The sequence below is a fragment of the Artemia franciscana genome, chromosome 2 (genome assembly GCF_032884065.1).
Source record: "Artemia franciscana chromosome 2, ASM3288406v1, whole genome shotgun sequence".
Lineage (NCBI taxonomy): Eukaryota > Metazoa > Arthropoda > Branchiopoda > Anostraca > Artemiidae > Artemia > Artemia franciscana.
The window spans coordinates 29,379,034-29,403,167 of NC_088864.1; the positions used below are offsets into that span (position 1 = coordinate 29,379,034).

Here is a 24,134-nt window from a genome sequence, read left to right on the forward strand (position 1 = left end):
TCGTATGATCTTAACGATGACACCATCAGATTCAGTGTATCAGAGAACCCTTCTGTAGAAGTTTCAAGCTCCTATCTACAAAAATGTGGAATTTTGTATTTTTTGCCAGAAGACAAATCACGGGTGCGTGTTTTTTTTTTTTTTTTTTTTTTTTTTTTTTTTTTTTTTTTTTTTTTTTTTTTTTTCATGGGTCATCGTATCGACCAAGTGGTCCTAGAATGTCGCAAGAGGGCTCATTCTAACGCTCATTTTTTTCCCAAAGTCAACGGATCAAAATTTTGAGATAGCCATTTTGTTCAGCATAGTAGAAAACCATAATAACTATGTCTTTGGGGATGACTTACTCCCCCACAATCCCTGGGGGAGGGGCTGCAAGTTACAAACTTTGACCAGTGTTTACATATAGTAATGGTTATTGGGAAGTGTACAGACGTTTTCAGGGGGATTTTATTTTGTTTGGGGTTGGGGCTGAGGAGAGGGGGATATGTTGGAGGATCTTTCCTTGGAGGAATCTGTCATGGGGGAAGAAAAATTCAATGACAAGGGCGCAGGATTCTCTAGCATTACTATAAGAAAACAATGAAAAATAAACATGAAAACGTTTTTTCAAATGAAAGGAAGAAGTAGCATTGAAACTTAAAACGAACAGAGATTATTACGCATATGAGGGGTTCTAAAAATACTTTAGCATAAAGAGCGAGGTATTTAGGAGGAGACAAATACCTTGCTCTTTATGCTAAAGTATTTTTAGTAATTTCAACTATTTATTCTACGGCCTTTCTGATTCAGGGGTCATTCTTAAAGAATTGGGACAAAACTTACGATTTAGTGTAAAGAGCGAGGTATTAAGAAGGGTACAAACCCCCTCGTATACATAATAAAAATATAAGGTTATGAAAGTTTGTTACGTAAGTTAATTCTTAAGTTACGTATATTTTTTACTAATAAAAACGTTCGTTAAAAATTAAAAGTTCTAGTTGCCTTTTTAAGTAACCGAAAAATTGGAGGGCAACTAGGCCTCCTCCTCCTCCATCCCTTATTTCCCAAAATAGTCTGATCAAAACTAAGAGAAAGCCATTTAGCCAAAAAAAGAATTAATATACAAATTTCATTTTAATAATTTATGTGCGGAGAGCCAAAACCAAACATGCATTAATTCAAAAACGTTCAGAAATTAAATAAAAAAAACTAATTTTTTTAGCTGAAAGTAAGGAGCGACATTAAAACTTAAAACGAACAGAAATTACTCCGTATATGAAATGAGTTGTCCCCTCCGCAATCCCTCGCTCTTTACGCTAAAGTTTGACTCTTTGCCACAATTCTACTTTTTAAAACAATTAAAAGCTTTAGCGTAAAGAGCGAGGGATTGCGGAGGGGACAACTCATTTCATATACGGAGTAATTTCTGTTCGTTTTAAGTTTTAATGTCGCTCCTTACTTTCAGCTAAAAAAATTAGTTTTTTTTTTATTTAATTTAAAATAAGACGTCATTGGATGCCAATTTGGAATAATACTTAAATATGTGCATTTAAAAACGGTTGTATAAACTTAGAACGGGGACAAAAACTAAGTATACACACAGCGACGTTTACTACTGGAAGCAAATGTAAAAGATCACCAACGAACAAAAGGAACAAAATCGAACTACAAGAACTTCCTTGAGGACAATATAAAATTAGTTTTAACATTAGATTGAAGCTAACCATTGCTCCGTATACTAAAATCAATTTGTTTCGAATACACAGCGATGAATGTGATGATTAATAAGAAAAAATGTCAAAAAACATTGTTTACTATCTATCAGCCTCTAACCACCATCTAAGCAAATCGCTAATGATTTTTTACCATCATCAAGTCTATTATTAAGTGAAGAAGTTAATCCTGAATCACAAACTCCAAAGATTTCCGATTTGGAACAATAACGAGATTCGTGATTAAACTGGTTTTAATCAAATATCAGTAACCTAGAAAACGAATCAAAACCTTAATAAAAGTCGGCAAAAAGGAAATTCCTCTGAAATTATCTATATTAGAAATATTCCAACCTTTGCTTTAGGGGATTATTTCAATCCCTTTTTCGCGAGTCCAGAACTCACTGAAGTATTAGAAGTATTCCAACCTTTGCTTTAGGGGATTATTTCAGCCCCTTTTTCGCGAGTCCAGAACTCAATGGGGTTTAAGCATCAATTGAAAATACTCGTGAGCAAAAGCACAGTATTATACGCTATTTTATTTTTATTTTTGTCTTGCAAATTTGCCATGAAGATTTATTTCCTGATGTGAACACCCATTCATTTTCTTTTTTTAATATATGATATTCAAAATTGCATCATATGTAAGTGATAGACTAATTAGAGCATAAAGAACAACACAGTTTGTTTCAACACAAAAATAGCGATGCTTAATATTCTACATTTATAAGTGACTACTTAGGTTTGAAAAGAAAAACATTAATGATAAATGTGAAAGAAGAAAAGAAAAAACTAATTGTAAAACATTCACTTTTTTTCAAACAAAAGAAAATTCAAACTGAGAAAGAACTGCTTCCTTCGGGACAGTACCGTAGTACCATATTCGAAGGAATGCAAGATTACATCCTCTTAAGTTACATATTTTGTTACATATTTGTTACATATTACATTTCAGTAACTTGTGTTCTTTGTTCTGTTTTTTACAAAAGAAGATAATTTTACTCGACATTACGTCTAAGAGTGAGGTCAGCACTAAACGATATAATTTGTGAATAAGAATTTTTTATTTTTTAAGATCACCTTTGCCATGAGAACCACTCATTGAACGAAGTATTTTGATAAAAATTCCTGGGTACAGGTTCCTCTGAGAGGTAAAAATACAAAACATACTTTCTATTAGATAAAGCAATTTTCGTTAGTATAAATCTATTTTATTTCTCAAATTAAAAAGGTTTTAGAAAAATTTTAGACAGCAAAATTTGCCCTTTTAACTGCAGGGTTGCAAATAAGCTTAAATATTATCAAAATTTAATAAGGGTCATACCAGAAATATGCAAACGTCTACACTGATCCGAGTCCAAAGGCTCCTTGAAAAAAGCAAACGCTGCTAGTTGCCCGGGAAAACTCATTAGAGGACCCCAAATGTAATCTTCCAAACCAGTCGCAACAGATCGTATCGAAGAATTTCTAGGGTCAAAATCCCGAAGAGTGGCAGGAAGAGACCAGTACGCACTTATCTGAAAAATAAAATCAAAGCCACAAAATAAATAAATAACAAACTTAGTGCTGCCACAAGCACTTCAGCAAACAGAATTATTTCTCCTTTTATCCTTCCCCCTTTTGAACATTCCTTTAAAAGAATACCGATTTTTCTAAGCCTTTGCACCCAGAAATCTTGCAAAATAGAAAGGATTATACATAGTTTCGTGATCCAGCAGCGGTGCCTGCAAACTACAACCAGTGGGTTAGGATCTGACCTTTGCCCTGCTTCGATGTAGCTACAGTAATAGTCCAAAGAAGTTGTTTCAGCTTGTATGTTAACAGCACAGTCAAAGATACGACCAAAGACAAATATAAAAAAACGTTTGACCCAATATTCATGTTTTTCAACGATGACATCACGCGACCTACTTGCTCAATATCCGCCCGACCCACCATTTAAGAAGTCTGAGGATCTGTACTTGAAGCCCATCTTGAAAGTTGGTGTATCATAGTATCATTATGCCTATTGTTTCTTTCTATTCCTATATGGTACTAATCCAGATAAATGAATCGTCGATTTGATGGAATTTACAGTGAGGTAAAAATTTTTAATGTGTTTTGGACACATATTCCAGCTTCAACTGGTAGTTGAAGTTCTCTTCGCTTAGTGGCCGAGGGTAATTCACACCATCAACAGTTTGTCTACTCTGATGCAATATTCTAGAACTTATCTTTTATTTTGTTGAAGATTATGTATATTAAACTTTTGATATTAAACCTACGCGAGCCGAATATTAAGTTCCCGACCTTAGAAATTCATAAGCCAGTGCTAAATTTAGCTGAATATTCTGATGGTTTACCTTTAGACCCCTGATAAAATTCTACTGAGGTTACTCCCTTTCTTGCGTAGTCGTTTTTTCGTGTTTATTAGTCATTGAATACTTGCTGCTTCTTTAATGGCGGTTAGTCTGACCCCAACAAAGAAAACATACAAGTGATTCAAGTAGCGGATAATTTTCGTTGCATAGCTTTGGCTTCACCTATGTCAAAACTGCTAGAAAATCTATGGACATTTTTTTTTACATCTCTTTTACATTTTAATAGTAGACAGTTCACTCATAAGAGACACTGTTCGACTGAATTGGCATTTTTCATACCCTTGTTGAGCATTCCCGGATATTCTTGACTGACGTCTATGCTTGTTTCGTCAATGTGCGTGGAGTGTTTGACCATATAAATCATTTGAAGGTGATAATTATTTTAAAGAATCGTGATAATTCCTATCTTTTTGGTTTACAGGACGGTGCTTTGCGATTCATTGGGGTCCTGAATTGATCCACCATTCTCTTCACCAAATGGCGTGCACTTGGAAGGTATACCGTCACCTTTTCTTTCTTCATATATTAGAATGATCTTAATAAGTGTACCAGTTCTAGACTTGGTTACTATATTGCATCTGTATTCTTAGCTTAGACCCTAAACCTTCCTGTGCCACCGGAGGCTCCCAGGGCATCCACAAAGAACCATCAGTCATCTTAAATGTGCGCCACTGCCCAAACATCTTCACGTTAGGATTAGATCGACGTATGAATGTTGGACAGGCCCCGTTGGTAGGTGCGGCGTAAGGTGTTCTTTGGTCGACCTCTAATATGGATTTCCTGAGGTTACCATCCCAGAGATCTATCTCAGGATACAGATCTGGATGTCTGTGCATTTACAATTTAAGTCATGACGATGACCTTGTTGGGTTAACTACTTTTCTTACTATGCTTACACGTTACCCAAGATTTTTGAGAATTATACTGCTGATTATAATATTCTTTATAACTCTACAAAGAACAAGTGTCCATGTTTTCATTCGTGACATCCCCAGGAGCCCATCAGTCCAACGGTTACACTTTGAGGTTACGACCCATCCTTTGTGAAAAAAAATCCAGTTACCTAGGATTTATTTATAATGAGCAGAAAGCAAATACAATTTTTAGATTTTTTACGAATACCCTTTAAGGTATTAATTAATAGATGTCAGTCAAATTACAAAAATATGTATAAAATTTATAAAAATGAATCAGCATGTGTCAATAAAAGACTGATTAGATAGTTACAATCAGACAGAGAGATTTTATGGAAAAAGAAAACAGTAGATACATAGAATCATAGTTCTTCCTGAGCCATTTGTAGCACGGAGGACATCAAAAGATGTTTCGTAGGATTTATTTAACCTGGGGTCCCCTTTCTCGTAGGCCCTGCAGCAGCTGGAATAGACCTTGGGTCCATATGGTCAAGTAGAGATCAATACTGGGCTATCTCTAGGTCAAGATTAAATGGACAATTAAGCTCAAATTTGTATAGATTATAAGAAGGTCGTAAGGAGTCTGGTTTAATTGTTACACATTTTGAGAGCGGGTAGACTATAGAGATGAGAAAGGTAGACTATAGAGATAAGACATAAGTCACACCACATAGTTTGTAATTTTTTCCCAGTATGATTTTTAAGCTGGTTATGATACTCAGCAAATTAAGCTTAACCTCCATTTTTTCTATCTTTGGTATATTTGTTCGTGCTCTTTGCCTCAGTCTTTCCAATTTCTGTCTTATTTTTAATAAGAAAAGGGTTTCTGTTTATATTTCCAATAAATATTTGTAATTTAGATCGTAAAGATGGGATAACACTTTTATATCTTTGCCATCCATCATCCAACATCATCCAACATTTGATCATCAAACACCCATTCTAAAGAACAAAGAATACTGATTTGATTTTTGTCATTCAGCTCTATTACTATGAAAATTAGTAAAGATTATTTTAAAAATATCAAAATCTTTGCTCATAAAAAGGACTAAAAACTGAAATAAAAGTGAAGAGAATATATAGTGTAATTTCAATTGGCGAGTAGATTAGTAAACGCATTGGTGAGAAAGAACAGAACTAAGCAGTAACAGAACGGTAGATAATGAGCTTTAAAATTCCAAGAATTAAAAGTACTAAATAGTCAAAACGCTCTAAAAAATGATTCATATATATTAATACAAAAAAATATAAGTATTATTTACGTACATTTTGGCTGAAACCAAGTCCTTGAAATAAACTGCTTCCTTCATTTCTTCCAACAAAAACATCCAAAGTTCGATTGGCAGGATCACTCATACCCCCGATCCATAGCGACACACCTTGCTATAAATGAAGAAATTAACAAATAAACAAATTTTCCAAATAGGCCTCGAAAAAACGAACCTTTTCTAACTTTCCCAGCCTCATCCATTACTTGAGAGTCAGTCAACAGCCCTGATGAATATAGTGAAAAATAGTTAAGATTTATTCTGGCAATAAGCCCAGCTAATAACAATCAAAATCAGGGTTGCGACAATTGCAGCAACCAAGTAAAGAACCAACCATAGGCCTTTGTAACAGAAAATTCAAAAATTCCTTTTTAAATAAATTCTCAAATATAAAATTTTTAATCGAGACTGAATCAGCAATAGTAGCTAATACCAATATTAAACTTTAGAGTACAAAGTAAGAACAAACACAAATTTGTGAGAATTTCGAAAAAGAGTTGGAAAACATCGAAAATGATGGCGAATCAAGACAAAAGTTATATTGAATAGCGAATAAGCTATACACAAAAACTTACCGATTACTTAATACTAATGCTGAACAAAACAACATTGAAAAATCAAGAGAATAAAATATTTGACAAAATCCGAATGACAAAATACAGTAAAGGGGACAGTGAAGTAGGATCATTTTATTAATTCAAAGTATAAATAACCGACTAGGAACCAGTCAGTGTCAATTCGGAGACTATGTACTTTGGAGACATTGAAGTTAAGAAAGATAGAAGAAGATCGTCATTAACACGCTCAAATAAACTTCTTTTACATTTCAAAGCTGTTATATTTGGACGAAACATGACGCGTACCTGTGTTGCTCGATAAGAGGAAAAGTACTTCACTTCTGCAGACAACATTTTCCCCCGCTAGAAACACTTGCCAAGAAATGATACATGTATTGCCCAAGCCCGAAGTCACACGCGCATGTATGTGCATTGTGAATTCAACTAGGTTTAAGGTTCTGTACCAAAAGTTATCATTGATGTCACTTACTATATATACACTTGATTTACTATATTGACGGATTTCGTCAATTTCTTATGCCATTTCTGTATGCGTTGGTCTTCCAGGGGCAATTAAAGGCAGCTAAGAAACTCTTCATTGTTATACTTAAGATCTACACCTTCATTTCAGAAACACGAAAAGTTGAATGGCCAAAGAGCTCATAAAACGCAAGAATTCTCAAAAAATTCCAGAGCTAGTACCTTGCAACACACCCAGTATGCAAGCTATGCAGCTAGGATTACCACCCCCTGTTAAGTTAACCAGAGCTAATCACATGAGAACGTATTTTTAAAGTATATTTGAAAGCATAAACAGTTTACATTGTATGTATTAGTGCTAAAGACAAGCCGATGCTCTTGATTGGTTTTTTCGTTTCTGTAAACTAAAGCATGGTAGAAATTAGAATTAGTGTTCAAAATTTTCCCATTCATAATAAAAAAAATAAATATACTTCATTAGGACCTTGTGTTTTCCCCAAGAGTATACTACACGAAAAACTTTGGAGAGCTTTCTGATAAGTTCGACCCTATCTACATGAAAATGACTTCCCTTCCTTAAATGAAAACACAGAAAGTAAATCAGAATTTCTTGCTTTACTTTAAGCAGTTTCTATGTCTAATCGTTCATCACTAGTTTTAGTAATTGTGTGTTCTCTCTTGTGAAATTTTTTCATATTGTCGTTTCTTGTGATATTTGCGCAAATTTTGGTTAACCAACTAGTTGTACTCATTAGGAACCTTATATTCTTTATAAGTGCTTTTTTAAACAGGGAAGTAAAAAGAAGAATATAACAGAAACGGCCGTAAAGGGAAAATCACACTTTTAGATCACAAACCTGTCGATCAGTTGAAAATCAGTTTCGTGACTTTTGACATGAAAAAAAGAAGAAAAAAAGAAGGAAAAAACAGGAAGATGAAAAACAGAAAGTCAAAACAAGTGGCGGTGGTGATAGCAACAGGAAAAATGTAATCAACGGGATGTGTTATGAGTAATTTTTTTTTAATATAGTCCGTGTTTATAATAATCTTTCCTTCGATATAAGCAGCGGATTTAAACTGGATGTAGACACACCCTGGGGCGCCACAAGTATGTACCACAGGTACTCTACAACTAAATAAGAAGTTAAATTGTAGACTCATTAAAAAAGACACGAAGGCAATAATAAGTCAAAATTACAGCTGCATTTTTCGCAGCTGTCGAAAAGAGACCAAATCTGGAATGCAGTCGTTCTGATTTAGTCCATAAGGATTAAGGAATCTTCAAGCCCCGTGGTTTTTCCTTTGTCAGGGTTCCCAATTACTGAAAGAATTTCAGAAAATAAAAAATGAACAAGCAATTGAAGCTACATTTATATCAGTTAATAAATAACAAAAGCTGCAAGTTGAATGGTGGGTTTAAATAAAACAAAGAAAATGAATTCAATTATCAGTTAGAACTATACAAGCGAATTTACCGAAATTTCATAGTCTGTGGAGAGCAAGGTTATAGAAAGATTAAAAAGTTTTGAATATTTTTTTTTGTGTAATTTGAAATTATTTTGCTTTCATTTATTTTTTACGAGGAAATCATTTTCGGCAGTGTTTGGTTGTGAACAGAATTCTCAAGATAAAACTTGGTCTTGTCCAGAAACCAGCTAAATAGGCCAAAATAGATTCAAACAGATGAATCATACGATTTCTTATAGAATCACTGAAACAATCACGATATTTTAGGGAAGATAGACGTTCTGAACACCCCCCCCCCCCTCCCTTTTACACGTATCGGTCAGATTAATAGATAGAAAAACTCTAGTTACATATGTTGGAAAAAACTCATTGATATTATAACGGTTTTCAATAAAGCATACCATTTCGTGAAATTCGATTATAATGTTTTTAGGTGAAAAAATCAAAAACTGTGAGACTCGCTGTTAAAAAAAAATAATAAAGAATTTCTTCGTTTTGTAAGTAATCCAAACCCTCCTTTTCTAGCCTCCAGAGTTAGTCAGATATTTACAGTAACAAAAACTAAGAGGTATTCGGCGTTGCTTTCCTAAAATAGCAGCGCAAGCTCAACTCGAACGAAACGTAAACCTCTGTCTTTGATAAAAGTCATATATTATAATATATATATATATATATATATATATATATATATATATATATATATATATATATATATATATATATATATATGTGTGTGTGTATATATATATATATATATATATATATATATATATATATATATATATATATATATATATATATATATATATATATATATATATATATATATATATATATATGAAAAGAACCTGGCATTCATAGAGCACTCAAGCGTCTGCTGCAATATATTAGATAATGTACGCTTATAATCACAAATAATGCAGATAAACTTATTTGATAAAAGCTATATCAGGACAGCGCTGCCATAAAAAAAGAACTTCGATCATTTAATAGGTGAATTCTCCAGGTGTATTTCTTTTTGTTTCATTCATGAGATACACAAATTTGACACTTTCTTACCTGTTTCCCTCTTGGAAACCTAACAGTAGCACTATGCACCTCTTCCCCATCTATATATACTTTGATTTGATCCAGGCTCACAAGATTCCTGAAATTGTAATAAGTATTTAGTTAGTTTCTGTCAGTTACTGTTCTTATTGTTACAATTACTATTTTAGTTAAATTCACTGAAATTATTTTCGCTTTCAGAGAAATGGTTACCTTAGAAAACGTAACCCCAACATTTGATTTTGGAAAGCAAAATAAATTTCGGAAATTTGTATATTTCCAATTACTAAGGCGCGTGCAAAAGTTACTTTGAAGTGAGGGGTAGGGGGCAGAAAGGCCAAAGTACACAAACAATTGCGCTGGACATACAAGACATTAAAAGGAAATCGTAAAAATCTTGATATTTCGGAGGGAGGGCAGATAGTGATTGGAAGTCCAGAGGCTCCCTAATCCGAAACCTTTGAAGTTGGAGTCGACAAAAGTCGACATCATACCAAAGAGCACCGCATCAAATCGACAAAGACATAGTATCAAAACACCGATAGAAGGGGTAGAACTTAGAAAATTCTAGTACCTTTTTTAAACAATGAAAGAGAGCGTCACACATGAGTGGTGTTTTCTGCCATTTTTTGGCACAGATTAACGATATGCTACCGAGTTAAAATGCTGATATGGACAATTAATATAGAGCCATCGAAAAGCTACCAAAAAGCTATGAAAAGCTTCCCAGTTTGTATATATTGCTTTTCAACTTATGTTTTTTGAAGTTTTGGTTGGTATTGACAAGGATCACTCTGTATTTACCGCTCTTCACCAAGAACGGTTTGACTAGCCTGATATTTAAAATCAGGAAGCTGAGAAATCCTTCGATACAATACCTCGGTGAACATTATAAGTGCTTTCAAAAACATCTAACATACGCCTTATCTTTCGCTACAGGATATTGAAATGGCAACAGAAGCAAAGGCGACAGGCGAGCGTAGAGACAATATCCAAAGAACAAGATGCCCTTACTTACGACAGATTCGCACAAATGGCATTCGTCAGTAAAAAGACTTGCTGGTAAAACGACACACAGTGACTTAAGGGTAATGAAAGAGGATGGCCTCTTGTTATCGGCTAAGGAAGTGAACTCCTTTTTTGTTGGCATCTGCACCACCTTTCCGTCAATCATCAGTTCAGATATCAATTCTCTTGTTACTGCAGCAGAGATTGATAATTTAGGTGAAATTTGCGAGTTCGCCGTTTACAATGTACTTCAGAAGCTGAATAGGAACTGTGCGTCCTAATCTGGCGAGCTTATTTTAAAGTTGTTACGTGAATTCGCTATTTTTCATGCCAAGCCACTCTCTTCCATTATTAACCAGTGCTTCCAAGTTCAAGTTTTCCCTAGTCCTTGTAAGAGAACGTAAGTTCGCGTCATACCCAAAGTGAAGGGTCCCAAATCTTGCGATCTAATCCGACCTATCTCAATAACCCCGAATCTGTCTAAGGTGGTAGAAACGTTTATATACGACGAGCTGATGTTACAAGTTTCTCTTTCTCTTGACCCACATCAGTACGGATGCTTGAAAGGAAGCAGCACAACTGTTTACTTAGTGAGAATGTATCATCTTATTGTCGAGTGGCTTGACCAAGGAAGCCTTTGACCTTATTCGCCATTTCATAGCTGTGAAACTTACGCGAAATGGGTGCACGCAAGCACATTTTCCTTTTAGTGATTGAGTTTTTGCAAGACCGTTTCCAGTGCGTCTACAGCCTTTTTCCTGGAGACGCCAACTACGAATGGGCTGAGCTCACGTGTGGTACTCCACAATGCACAAAATTTGCAGCGCTATTGTTTTTAGCAGTTATAAACTGTGTCCTTTCCGAGTTTGAGGACAGGTTTAAGTACGTAGAAGACTTGTCCGTTCTTCTGAAATATCTCATTGAACACTCCGAGGCAGTTCCCCAATTCAGTGATGCAATAATGAGTAACTTTAAATACCAATGTACTATCAACAGCATTCAAATCAACGAAGGAAAAACCAAAATCCTTCACTTTATTCCTCTCAAGAGGGACTTTGGCAGTCCTCTTCCACCGTATCCTAGTGTACATTCGGCTGTAATTCTCGGTGCCATATTTAGTGTTGACTGCTTGTCTAGTATTCATGTTGATACAATCACTAAAAAGGCAAATGGTGCGATGCGTACCCTTATCGTACTATGTCGTGTCAGTTTTTCTGCGTTCCAACTTAAGACAGCTTATCTTACATAAATCCGACCGATTCTCAAGTATCCTACAACTACCGTCCCATCACGATCGTAAGGTTTGGGTTTGATCTGCAAATTTGGCCAACTTATTCTTAGCAGTAAAAAACATGGAGAGATTCTACCACCAGTTATGAGGAATAAAATAAACACAAGGTCAGCTAAAAAAGTGAGACTGAAATTGCCTACTCCAAGAACAAATAGTTTTGGTAAATCGTTTGTTCCTTTTTACAAGTCAGTGTTTAATAAATTATAGTCTCGTGTTTTTTTTTCTTTTTTTCGTTGTAAGTACTAGCGCCATTTAGTTGGAATTTTTTAATCTATACTATGATTGATTGTATAAATAAAAGTGTTCTATGTTACTACATTTGCCATCAGCGACTTCAAGAACCTTAAACACTAACTTTGTGGGAAACGAAATACTTTTCGTGCAACATCCACTTAATGTGGTTTGATTTAGAATAGTCGAAAGACTATATCCCTGAATGATCAGAAATCTAAAGAGGACTAACATATCCATATGTACAAAGTTAAAGAAGAGATATCTCTTCTTATCAAACAAGACAAGTATTACTTCAACAGAATGTAACATGTCCACTTTCTACTAAATCGTATCAGTATGAATCCCCTGTTTTGTGATGCGCTGGCTACATAATGTGGCACCCGAACTTCTGGGGTTTCACAGATCAGGTTACACCTGAAAGCATATTTTAAAATTTTTAGAAATATCTTCCAAAAATTTTTTTGGCGATGGCACTACATTATGCAAATTACTCATTGTTCATAGATAAGTATCAAACAGTTCGTGTGACGGATTATAAGCAAGAAGTGACTATTGCAAGTAGTATCCGAAATTCTAGAAAAAGGAGTTGTGATAACACCCAATATATAGAATACACAAAGTTTAAAGATACTCACCAAAAGTTACCAAACTAAGGAGATTTGTTTGATTCTCCAAAAAGGATGAGAAACGGCCCACAAAAGAGAAGTGATTTTTTCATTTCTTCAATTTTTTCAAAAATTCTAAAAAGTTCAGACTTTTCCTCAGATGGAGAATCATTGAAGTGGGTTTTTTTCAACAGTGGGAAAGGACTCGTTCGAAAAGAAATTGGAAGTTTTGGTGCCCAGTTTCAGTAGCAAGAGATTGTGCAACAGCAAAGTGGCCTTTTCTGCAATTTTGCAGCGCGAAACAACAATGTTGGTCCAAAGAAGGTAAACTATTTTCAATGGTCTATAATTTTGTATCAGCAACTATTGAGGAGGTCCGGTTGAACTTTGTGTAAGTAGGGGCGGGGAGTGCCCTTGAAGCTTCAAAAAGTGCAGGTTCTTCAACTCTTAGCAAACTTTCAAATACATATCGGAAATTTTTCATGGAAGGGGGAGGGACATAGAGGTGAGGTAGAAATTAATCTGTAATCTCTCTTAATTTTAGGAATATTTTTCAAATTAGCCTGTAACGCGGGAGTTGCAGGATTATAGCTTTCAGCTTATAGCAGAAATATATTTTCTGTGGAAAAAACACAAACGATTACGTCCATATATCGTACCGGTACAAAGGGGGAATAGGTGGGGGCATCATGAGCGCCACAAAGAAATTTTCAAGGTAGAGGAGGGCGATAAGTGCAACCAGAAGCTTTGTCTGAACCAAGATTTAACTGAGACTGTTTATAATTTTCCTATATCAGTGTATTTTTACTGTCATGTTGTTTCCCGGGGGAAAGGGGGCAAACAAGCCTGGGAACGATATAAAACAGGTCTCATCAAAACTGTTAATTCCAACGTTACAATGTAAAACATGAATCCCCATAGCTAAGGTGGGTTTAAACACCATTCTTATTATTTTATTTAAGAAAAGCTCATCTTTTGTGGCAAGAACTTGAACATCGACAGATGAGTCAAAAAAGCAAAAAAACTACTTTTGCACGTCACATGCTGCACATGTCAAGAATCAGCAGCTCAAGTAAGTCGCCCTTTTTATTACAGCTCAACACGCAACAAAATTTTCCGAGTTTATCCGACAATTTTGCTGTATTTAAATTTTGATTCAGTTGCCATGGTACATTCAATATGGTTTGCTTTTTTTATTTCAAAAAAGGGAAAAACACAGCGTCACAGATGGTCTAAAGTATATCTAAGAACAGAGTGACTTAACTAATTCTTAGATCTAAAAATGTGTGCTTCCATATTTTCTAACAACTTCAAAAATTTCGATTCACCGACTTTTAGTATACTAACATCAATTACCATATTTTTATATTATCGCTAAAAAATTTCAGGCCAAAAAAAAAGTCATTGCGCAACAAAAGGCAATCTAGAATTAAATATTAGAATTAGAAAAAGGAAAAATAAAAACAAGTTAAATTAAAATATATCATGTAATTTACTCTTAATGAGATTAATGTTGATTATCAAAACGGATAAAAATGGAAACTTATTAATGACCGACGATAGCAAAATGTAGACAGTTGTAACTATTTAAGTTCAGTTATGAAACCTAAAAGATGTTTTACACACAAATTTACCTTCCAGCAATATGAACAATAATTATTGAATGCCACTGTCCATCATTCAAAGATTTTTCAACAACAAGAGAGGTGACATAATGCTTTTCATTCCCAACAGCAATGATTATTGTCCCATCTTTGGCCAAAAATGCTTCCAAATAAGATGTCGTCCTGGTTTTTAGCCTAAAATACAAGCAATTAGCAAAGACGTTACATATAGCTTATAAAAAAGGAGTTTTCTTAATTTAAGTAAAACTAAAAACCTTAGAAACAAGAAAAACCCTTAAACACTTCCATTGTTTAGAACTTACTAATATCAGAAACAACGCTATAACGTTGCCTATGGTAAAGACCATAATACTTCAATGTTTTATTATCACTATTTTATTTCCAGAGGCACTTCATATAGAAGGGGTGGTCCTTTAAACTTCAGAGGGGGTTCATTCGATTGGAAACCAGAAGTTCTAGTGCTCTTTTCAAGAGACGAAAAATATTTGTCTAAAAGGCTACCAAGGGATGAGGTAAGTGCGAAAAGGAAATCCGTTGTTTCTCACGCCATGCATAATTCAGAATCCTTGCATGATTCCAGTTGTACATCTTGCAACATCACAAACTTTTTTCTTCACTTAAATTTGCATTTTGTGAATCTGCATTTCGTTTGGCCGTTTTGGTTGTTATGAGCGCTTAATTATGGGACTGCGCTAGTCAAACTTCTCCTAAAGGCACATTCTATGGAAACTTCGAACATTTGAATGAAACACCAATCTCAAAATTTTGGTCAAACGTCATTGGTGGCCACATAATTGTCTACAGGCAAAAATAACAATGGTGGAGGTTCCTTATAATAATATTTTACGAACCATCTATACCTCTCTACAGCTGTCAGTTTTCGATCGAAAAAACCGCTCCCGTAGTTTCTATGAAAATCCATTCTGTAAAACATGCCTGCAGGTGGGAGAAGAAAAATACTCTGCCCTATTTTCTTTCTGTTTGTATCTTTCTATAGGCTTTCAAATGAACCAATGATTTGTAATTCCAAGATTAAATTGTGATCAATTAAAAGGGTTTTCTTTTTATATTTTACTACTAGACAATATTTTTTTATGAATATGCATAGTGCGATTTCAATTACGATTATTCTAGCAGAACACAGTCCTAGTTTGGTGGAGGGTAGCGGTAACAATCGCTACCCTCTGAGATCAATAGCCGCATAAAAGGTCCTGCTAATGCATATAAGGTCCTCATAATGCTAATCGGCCAGCCCAGTATCTGACTTTGTGGCAAGATATTTTGTAGAATACACCGTCACGACTGGATTGATTGATGGCAATAATGATTGCCAAGATCGTGTTTAAAATATGTAACTAATTATTTTCCCAGAGAAGGATGGTAAGGCACGTGACGATCCATAGTTTGCAGTTGTAAATTATTAAAACAAATCTTGTTCAAATAGGCATTTGAGAATCCAGTGCCATTTTTTAGTAAGAAAAGACACCACGCTACAGAATATTGTAACGCTCTAACATTTAGGGCAGTAAAAGAGTAATTTTGGCACGAATACGGCCAAAATATCATCGAGCAAAAATTCCAGGGACTGTCGAAAGGGTATTTATTGATACTCCTTGTCTCAGAGACAATTCTGGCGTGCAGGATACCGTTCATTCCTAAACATAATTGCAATCCGTAAAAATGATCCGCTATAATAAGTGACTTTCCCAATAAAGCGGACGACTATAGAGTGTGACATGTTTTCTCCTTGTTCGTCAATGGATTTTCTTATAAGAAATGGGGGTTAGTTCAGCCTCCAAAAAAAGCTTTAGAGTCATATTTTCATACTTTCTATGAAGCCCTTAAGAACACTTACGTGAGCCCTTAGAACACCTCATGAATCCAAAGACTAGGAAGAAAAAACTCTGGGGTCGACACAACCCCCCAGAGCCTTGGGACAAGTGTAGTAATTTATGCCCCGGTGCTATATAAGGTCTTTATGGACGGGGTGGTTATATAAACTTTGGAAGAGGCTCATGTGATTGGAAATTGAATGGTCCAGTTACCTTTTCAATAGTCAAAAGTGATCAAAGGGCAACTTCCGATAGAAATTTTTGAGATAGAAATTTTATCCGAATCGTCGTGCCTCCAGGGTTAACACAAACCCCTAAGAGCCTGGGCGCAACAATAGTAAATTATACTTTTGGAACATATAAGGTCTATATGGTCTTATAAACTCTGGAGGATGCTCATTTGATTGGTAAATTCAGAGATTTAATTCCCTTTTTAAGAGTCGAAAGTGATCCAAGGGCAACAAGTCCCCCCTACTCCAGGCTCTCTTTTCCCCAAATGCATCCGATCAAAGTTTTGAGATAGCCATTTCGTTCGAAATGCTCCAAGAATCAAAAAGCAAAAACTCCATCGTCAAAATAACCCCCCAGAGGACAAGTGTCGTATCAGAAGTGATCGGAGGGCGACTAGCCCCCCCCCACGCCCTCTTTTCCTCAAATGCATCCGATCAAAATTTTCAGATAGACATTTGTTCAATCTTTCTGTGGATGGAGGAAGGGGTAAATTTTATAATTTTAGCGATGAAAGGTTGTCAGTATTTGAAACTTTGAATACAAAAATGTGGGAAAACATATACGATTTAGCTGAGCTTTCAAGTTCAAGCTGTTAGAAGGAGGTTTCAAGTACCTATTTACAAAAATACAAACTTTGGCATTTTCCTCAAGTAGGATGGTCCAACACAGGTCTTTTTTCTAGGGGTGGATCATTGTATCGATTTACTGGGTGTAGAATACCACAAAGGGTATGATTCTAACAAAAATCTGTTTTTCTAGTTCCATATTATATTTTCAAAGTTCAAGACCATTTTCTTACTCAGGCAAAAAAAGAGATTACGCCATAGTAAAGTCGATTTATCCCATTTTCTGCCACACAAAAAGGTTTTTACCTAAATAGGGCTAAGATGCGATCGAGCGAAAACTTTGACATAAATAATTGGTTTAAAACTATCAACAAACTTCAAACCCCTAAATTTGCTTCCAAAATTGTTGGTCTTCATTACGGTTCCCCTGGGCATGTCTAGCCCTGTAAGTTATAAATCAGTGGATAAAAACAAAATCTCAATTTTTGCCAGCCAATTCGATACAAGGAATTTTCTCCGATATTTTCTATGCTAATTGCTATTCCCTTGGTCCAGTTAATATACCCTCAAAGTTTAGAGCCAATCGGAGGTAAAATGAATCCAATTTTTGGCCAATGCTAGGGCGTCACAAATTGATACAAACCATATTTTCAAAAAATTGTATCTTCTTAGATGCGGTTTGCCAAGTCAAGATGGCCACTAAGTTGCCAGACCCGTTACCCGACCTGACAGCAGGCCCTAAAAACTGGCGTCAGGACAACCCATTTCCTTTTCTTGATTTTTTTTTATATCTTCATAAAAGTCCTCTTGTCCCTGTCTACAGTCAGCCTTGGGACTTTTAAGCCAATCGGAGAAAAACATTTTTTTTTCAGATATTTTTCCGTCGAAAATTGACAAACATTTTTTGTTTCAAAGCTTGTTGTCCTTCTTCAGGGGACCAAGGGGATCTCTCTTGATCCAATATACATACCTTATACGTTTTGTTGATAGGAGGAAATTTAGTTTTTTGACCTGGTTTCCAGTGTCACCAATCAATACTGCTAAATTTTATGGTTTGTTTATTTTTGGGAATAAAATATATGTCTTCATTGAGGTCTACCTGGCTGTTTATACATGCCTTGTATGTTTCGAGCCAGTAAGGCACGAAACAAATTTTGGGCCTTATTTCGACGGTCAAAAATCGCTAAACCAAAATCCAATTTTTGGATTCTTCCAATATTCTACTACCATTGCTTCGATTCAACAAGCAATTGTAATAGTACCTTTAGCAGCAAGAGGTACAAGAAACTCAAAGGCATAGACTACTTCAATACCAAAAGCCTTCATCTGCTCCTATCACTCAATTCAGAATGTTGCAACATACTTAACTTTTCCTTAAGGTTTATATAGTAGTCCTTGGACCTAGAATATGGCATTTGTATAATATTTTCATAGAATGGGAATGTCCTTGGGATCTACAAAATTTGTCGGATAAATTTTCTGTAAGATTCCGATTCTAACAATGTAAAACATTTCACCTTTCTAGCGCAATTCACTGATAGCCTTTCCAGTTGAAACTAGTCAATGGCATAAGCTGGATCCCCCCAAATTTCTCAAACTATCTAGAATATTGTTGAACAAAATATCCGTGAAATACTGAGTTCAAAGACATATAAGAAACCTATTCTTGAAAGATTTATTTATAAGTCACTCTTTATAAAATGATAAATTCTTCAAAACTAAGAGTGCTAGTCTTGGGGTCTGCTTGGGGTCTGCACAAGTCCCACTGCCTTCGGAGGGATTGTTTTAACCCTTTCAATCAAAATAGCAACCGCAAAATGTTGACACGACTCTATACTTCAGGGGCGAGAAATGGTTCGAGAGAGGACTAATGGTTCGAGAGAGGACCCACCTACATAAATTACCCTCCAATAAATCGTAGTTCACTTTCAAATGAACCCTTTTATTTTATAATCATTGGTTCTATACTTTCAAATGAACCCTTTTATTTTATAATCATTTGTTCTATACGATCACACTGGAAAAAAAACAACAAATAGACATCTGTCCATCATCAACTTTTCTGGAAAAATTCGAAATCAAGTACGGGTTCTTGAGCATGTTAAATTATTGGGTAGTGTGAATTTCCTCAAGATCCCAAGCTACTTGGGGGTATGTTCTCATTTTTCCAACACTGTGGAAAACTTTCTCTGCTAATAACTTTTGATGGTAAATATAGACTAACTGAGCGTAAAATGTTTAAAATCACCATAAATAATAAATTCTTTTAATCTATTTATTTTATAATTCTATTTTTAGAATGTTGGTTACTATTTGCAAGGGTTTCTCTTTACTTACGGATCGTTACCACAGACTGTTTGATATGCTGTCAAGATGCTATATTAGGAAGATGATACTTTAAATAGTGCAAAAGGAATGCAGGTGGCAACACCAGCTTTTAGCTAAATTTTGTTTCAATTGAGTTCTTTGAGGGGGATTTTCGTTGAGTTGTATTTCACCGTCAATTAAATTGTGGTCTAAAATGCAGTATTTGGTGTTTTAGACCTCTTACCCAAGAAATCATTTTCCCTCCACCGTCCTCGAAAGGTCAGACCATTGTGCAGGTGACAGTTAGACCCAAAATTGTGGGAGGAGTTTTGGGTCCTTAAACAAGAACTTGCTCAAAATATGCGAAAACATGACCTTTATTTCTTAAGAAAAAGTAACTGGTTTTTGTTTTTGTCACAGTTTGCGGATGTTCTCTAACTTAAAATAGCGTCATACCTGTACAAAAGATGCCTGCCATGTTTAATCATATCATTAGGCGTAACTTTGAGCCACAGCTGGAAAGCGAGTCCCAAAGAGCTGTATTTCAACATCTGCGGATTCTCAATACAAAAGCCACCTAAAAAAAGTCAAAAAGAACGTTACCATCTCCAAATGCACTAAGAAGTAATAATTTTTTCTGCTACCCCGAAAAATCGACATTTTATTGTTTGTTTTTAGTTGTTTTTTTTTTTTTTCGTTAAAAAACTAACTCTAAATTTCATGGTACGAATATTCAAACGACAAATTTCATAATTGCTTATTTTTAAAGGTCCACGACTAGACCTCCAGATAAATATAAAGAAGAACAAATATTTAATAATGGGGGATGTTTTTGTTGTTGATAGTGCTTCTTGGCTGTTGCCTACTGCACACACGGAATGAACAATATATTCAAACCCAGAGTTCTTGAAAATGTTGTCACAAGAATAACAACAGCTCGAATTGATATATGGCTTTCTTGAAGACGACCAAGCAGGGGATATTACACAACGACGTTATGAAGGTAGACGTGATGAAAAGGTTGAAGAAGCATGTAAATTTCGGTTCTTCGCAAACAAAAGTAAATGACACCACTTTCCAAGCAGTAGGAAGAGCCTCCTTCTTCAAATTTGCAATGTTTCTATTTATCCCTCCCTCCCTCCTATTCACTGCGTGTGTGTGCCCAAACGTTCTCAATTACAAAAAAGCGAGTGTCATATTACCTTATGCGTACCATTCTGAGTTTCACACAATCATTTATTAGGTTTTTCTGTCTACGACAAGTTTGACTTCTTTAAATTTTGATGTCAACCAGAATTAGCGCTGCAATAAATAATGAACAATCTTCGCAATTTTTTACGAGTCAGACTTTGATCCTTCACCACCTCTTGAAAAAGAAGATTTTGCTCGTTAAGGGCGAAAAATAACAGATGGCTAGCTTTTAGAGAGGTTCAATAACCGTCACCTGGAGCAAGCATACGGTTAGGAGACCCCCTCCCCCATACAAGAAATTACAATAATAAGAAAATATTTTAGTTACGATTGCACATCTTACACACTTTTGATTTCGAACTTCGTTTTGAACTGGTGGCTACTCACTTTCCAGCTGAAACGTAGCTTTCCACTCGAAACCAGAACCCTGGCTCGAAGAAGCGAAGGCTTAGTGGAATAACCTCAGAAATTCTTCTCTGACATAAAAGCATCAAACTCCCTTCATATCCAAGACTCCCTGTAGGTTCTGGCTCTAGGACAGGAAAAAACTATATTTTTATTTCCAGGCAATAATTATTCACAGATGTCCAAAACGTGGCGCCATACTCATTAATAAGATTCTCAGTTTTCATAAAAGCCATAAAAGCTAGACCCTTACCACTTTCTTGCAACAGAATGGAATTGGAAGCATAGAAAAAAAAGGAAAAACTAAAAGTGTTTCTTTTACAACACCTTCGCCATGGTTGAAGAAATAAAACCTAAGACGAAAAGAATTTACAATGAACAGCGAACTTGAATTTAACAGAAATAGATCATAACACAAATAAAGACACCGTTTATGATTAGTATTATGATTTTCTTCTACTGTGGTTATTTTGGTTACTTTTGCTTTGAATATATTATGCTAAGTGTAGCTTGATATACTGCTCTTATCAGCGATACTTCAGTATGTTTTAAGCAGTAAAAAATAGAGCTCTACATTTGAAAGGAATGAGTTTAAACGAGAGAAAAAGTAGATGAAAATTAGTATCATATTAAAATTGATAAACTAAATTGATTGTAACAAGAATATTTAAATCGATTTTTTTTTCTCCTTGAACTTTATCTAGTTTGAGTTGTATTTTGATTATTTTGAATAATAATAAAAAAAATGTTCAAAATAAATGGTATGATTTCAAAAAGTAAAAATTACTGGCCATTTAGGTTCTTCAGGAGAATGTCAAACGCTCACTAATTTGTAGTATTTTTTTTACCGTAAAAAAATTGTCTGCGTTCAAAGTATTATTTCAATTTATCGATGGTATTTTAATTGGGAACAGTTGTTATATGTCTTAGCTAATAACTAATCTTCGCAAAAAAGTCTATCTTAGTATGGATGAAAATCTAAAATCAGAAAAAATGAAAGCATAAATATGTAGGGGTGCGAAAGAAATTCTCAAAAGACCTCATAGGTTCTATTCACTAAGATTTACTAAAACCATCAAAAGAAACATGTACAATGGAAAACATTGTACTTGTATTGCACCCGCACTCGTAGAGCTAGCCGCTCCTTGGTGCTCGTCGCTGATTTCCCTGTGCATATTTTCATTTATACCAAGGCTCTTTTTAAACTCCTGTTACTTTTTTTCCATTCTGGTTGCTCTTTATTAAACAAAAAATTCAATCGCTAGTAGTGTTGGTATCTAGTGAAGTGGAACCATCATTATACTCGTATTCTTTATGACTAAGGACGGAAACATATTGAATACGTTCCAAAGCCGTAAAAAGGGTATAACTTGTTTGCCTAAAAATTACTAAGTCGTTTAATCCGCAAAGACTAAATCGATATGCATTTTAGGAAGTACTCGCGCGTATTTTGCTCACCAATTCAATTCACTCTTGATAAATTTCTTTTTTCCTGGGTAGTAGGGAAAAAACTATGTTTTTACTTTTTTGCCTGTTCGGAGAAAAAATTTTTTTTTAATGTTTCTGTTTTACTCTTTGATAAATGGTTACTCTTTACATCCTTCATACTTATAGCATACCCTTTCTTTTTAATTTCATTTCAGATGTATGCAGTATGTAATACGATTTTTTTTTGTTCCTTTTCTATACCTGTCTTCTAACTGGCTCTTTGGCTACTTATGTAACATTATTTTTAACTAATCAAGAATATTTCAAAAGAAAAAAAACTTTCCAACACTAATGATTTTCGTGCACGAGGTTGATTTGTTCAATCATGAAACTGCACCTTCCTCTCCTATAAATGAACCAACAGCTGTAAACAGGCAAAGAAAGTCAACGCAGTAGCCTGTACAAGCCTATATAAATAGTCTTGATTAAAATTAATGTGTTAATTGGTCAATATTAATTAATCAATCAATTAACTTTGATTCACATTCAAAATTTCACCTCGTTTTGACAATGCGAAATAGGTAAAATACTGATTACAACATTTGCAATAGATTCACTTTTCAACCTTAATAGACAGAGTTAAACAAAAGCGTTAAAACCACTTTTGACCGTATTAGTGGTTTATATTCACCACTCCAAATTTGCAAAGAATCAGCAAGAAATAAAATATTGCCAACTAAGTGGTTTTCCAATTGAAGATAATTTGAAAGGCGGTAATTTATTTTACCTGGACAGGGAGCATTGCACAAATAAAAGCTTCTCCAAGAATGATATCCTCATTGCTGCTTTTCTAGACTTCGAAGGTGTAAATGATATTGATAACCGCCAAATTCTAATTCTCAAACTTAATAGCCTTGGCCAACCCCGAATGCTATTATGTTTCATCAAATCTTATATTGACAAAAAAAAAGATCTTTCACTGTTCAGATTGGTACTCCTTCCTCCCCATATACTCTTATAACTAAAGGTTAGTTGAAGGGATAATTGACTCCTTCTTTTAGTTCACTGTTAAGATTGACACCGATTTATTTCCAAATTCTTCTATAGCCAAAAGCCTTCCCCAGTGTACAGACGTCTTGCCTATCCATCACGCCTACCAAATCCTTTAACATTCAATTAAACCCAATCGTGAAGTTGCCCATGCAAACTTAACACTAAATGACACCACAATCTACGAAGCTGATCACATACATCATCTAGGTTTACTACTAGACCACGAACTTAATTGCCCTTTAAATTAATTCAACACGCAATAAACAAATGTTAAAGGAAATTAAATTCCTTTGATTAAATGTTTCTTGAAAATGGAAATCAATAGCTCTTATACATTACATAAGTGGCTAAAAAAAACCATCAGTATTTAGAGCCCTAGCTTTTAAATTTCCAAACTTTCAAGTTAAGTTCCCTGTTCCTGCGGGGTCCATTGCCCCATTCCCCCAGGAAATTGCATACCCCCTTTAATATGCTCCCATTTTCCAAATTGGGCAAAAGAACTTACTCCTCTCCAGTATGTGCAGACAAATGTGGCTGAATTTGATATAATTGTAGATAAGAAGAATACCCCTTT

General features: G+C 35.0%; 1 protein-coding gene across 1 annotated transcript in view; it reads right to left on the bottom strand.

The window, feature by feature from the left end:
- The window catches only part of LOC136039891 (neurobeachin-like protein 1), a 182,834-nt gene that overhangs the window by 145,920 nt on the left and 12,780 nt on the right, over positions 1 to 24,134 (bottom strand). The window contains exons 3-7 of the mRNA XM_065723869.1: positions 19,940 to 20,060; positions 14,557 to 14,721; positions 9,797 to 9,884; positions 6,232 to 6,348; positions 3,016 to 3,208 (exon numbers count right to left, since the gene is read on the bottom strand). Coding sequence (XP_065579941.1) covers positions 3,016 to 3,208; positions 6,232 to 6,348; positions 9,797 to 9,884; positions 14,557 to 14,721; positions 19,940 to 20,060 — 684 coding nt within the window. The remainder of the gene's footprint in view (positions 1 to 3,015; positions 3,209 to 6,231; positions 6,349 to 9,796; positions 9,885 to 14,556; positions 14,722 to 19,939; positions 20,061 to 24,134) is intronic.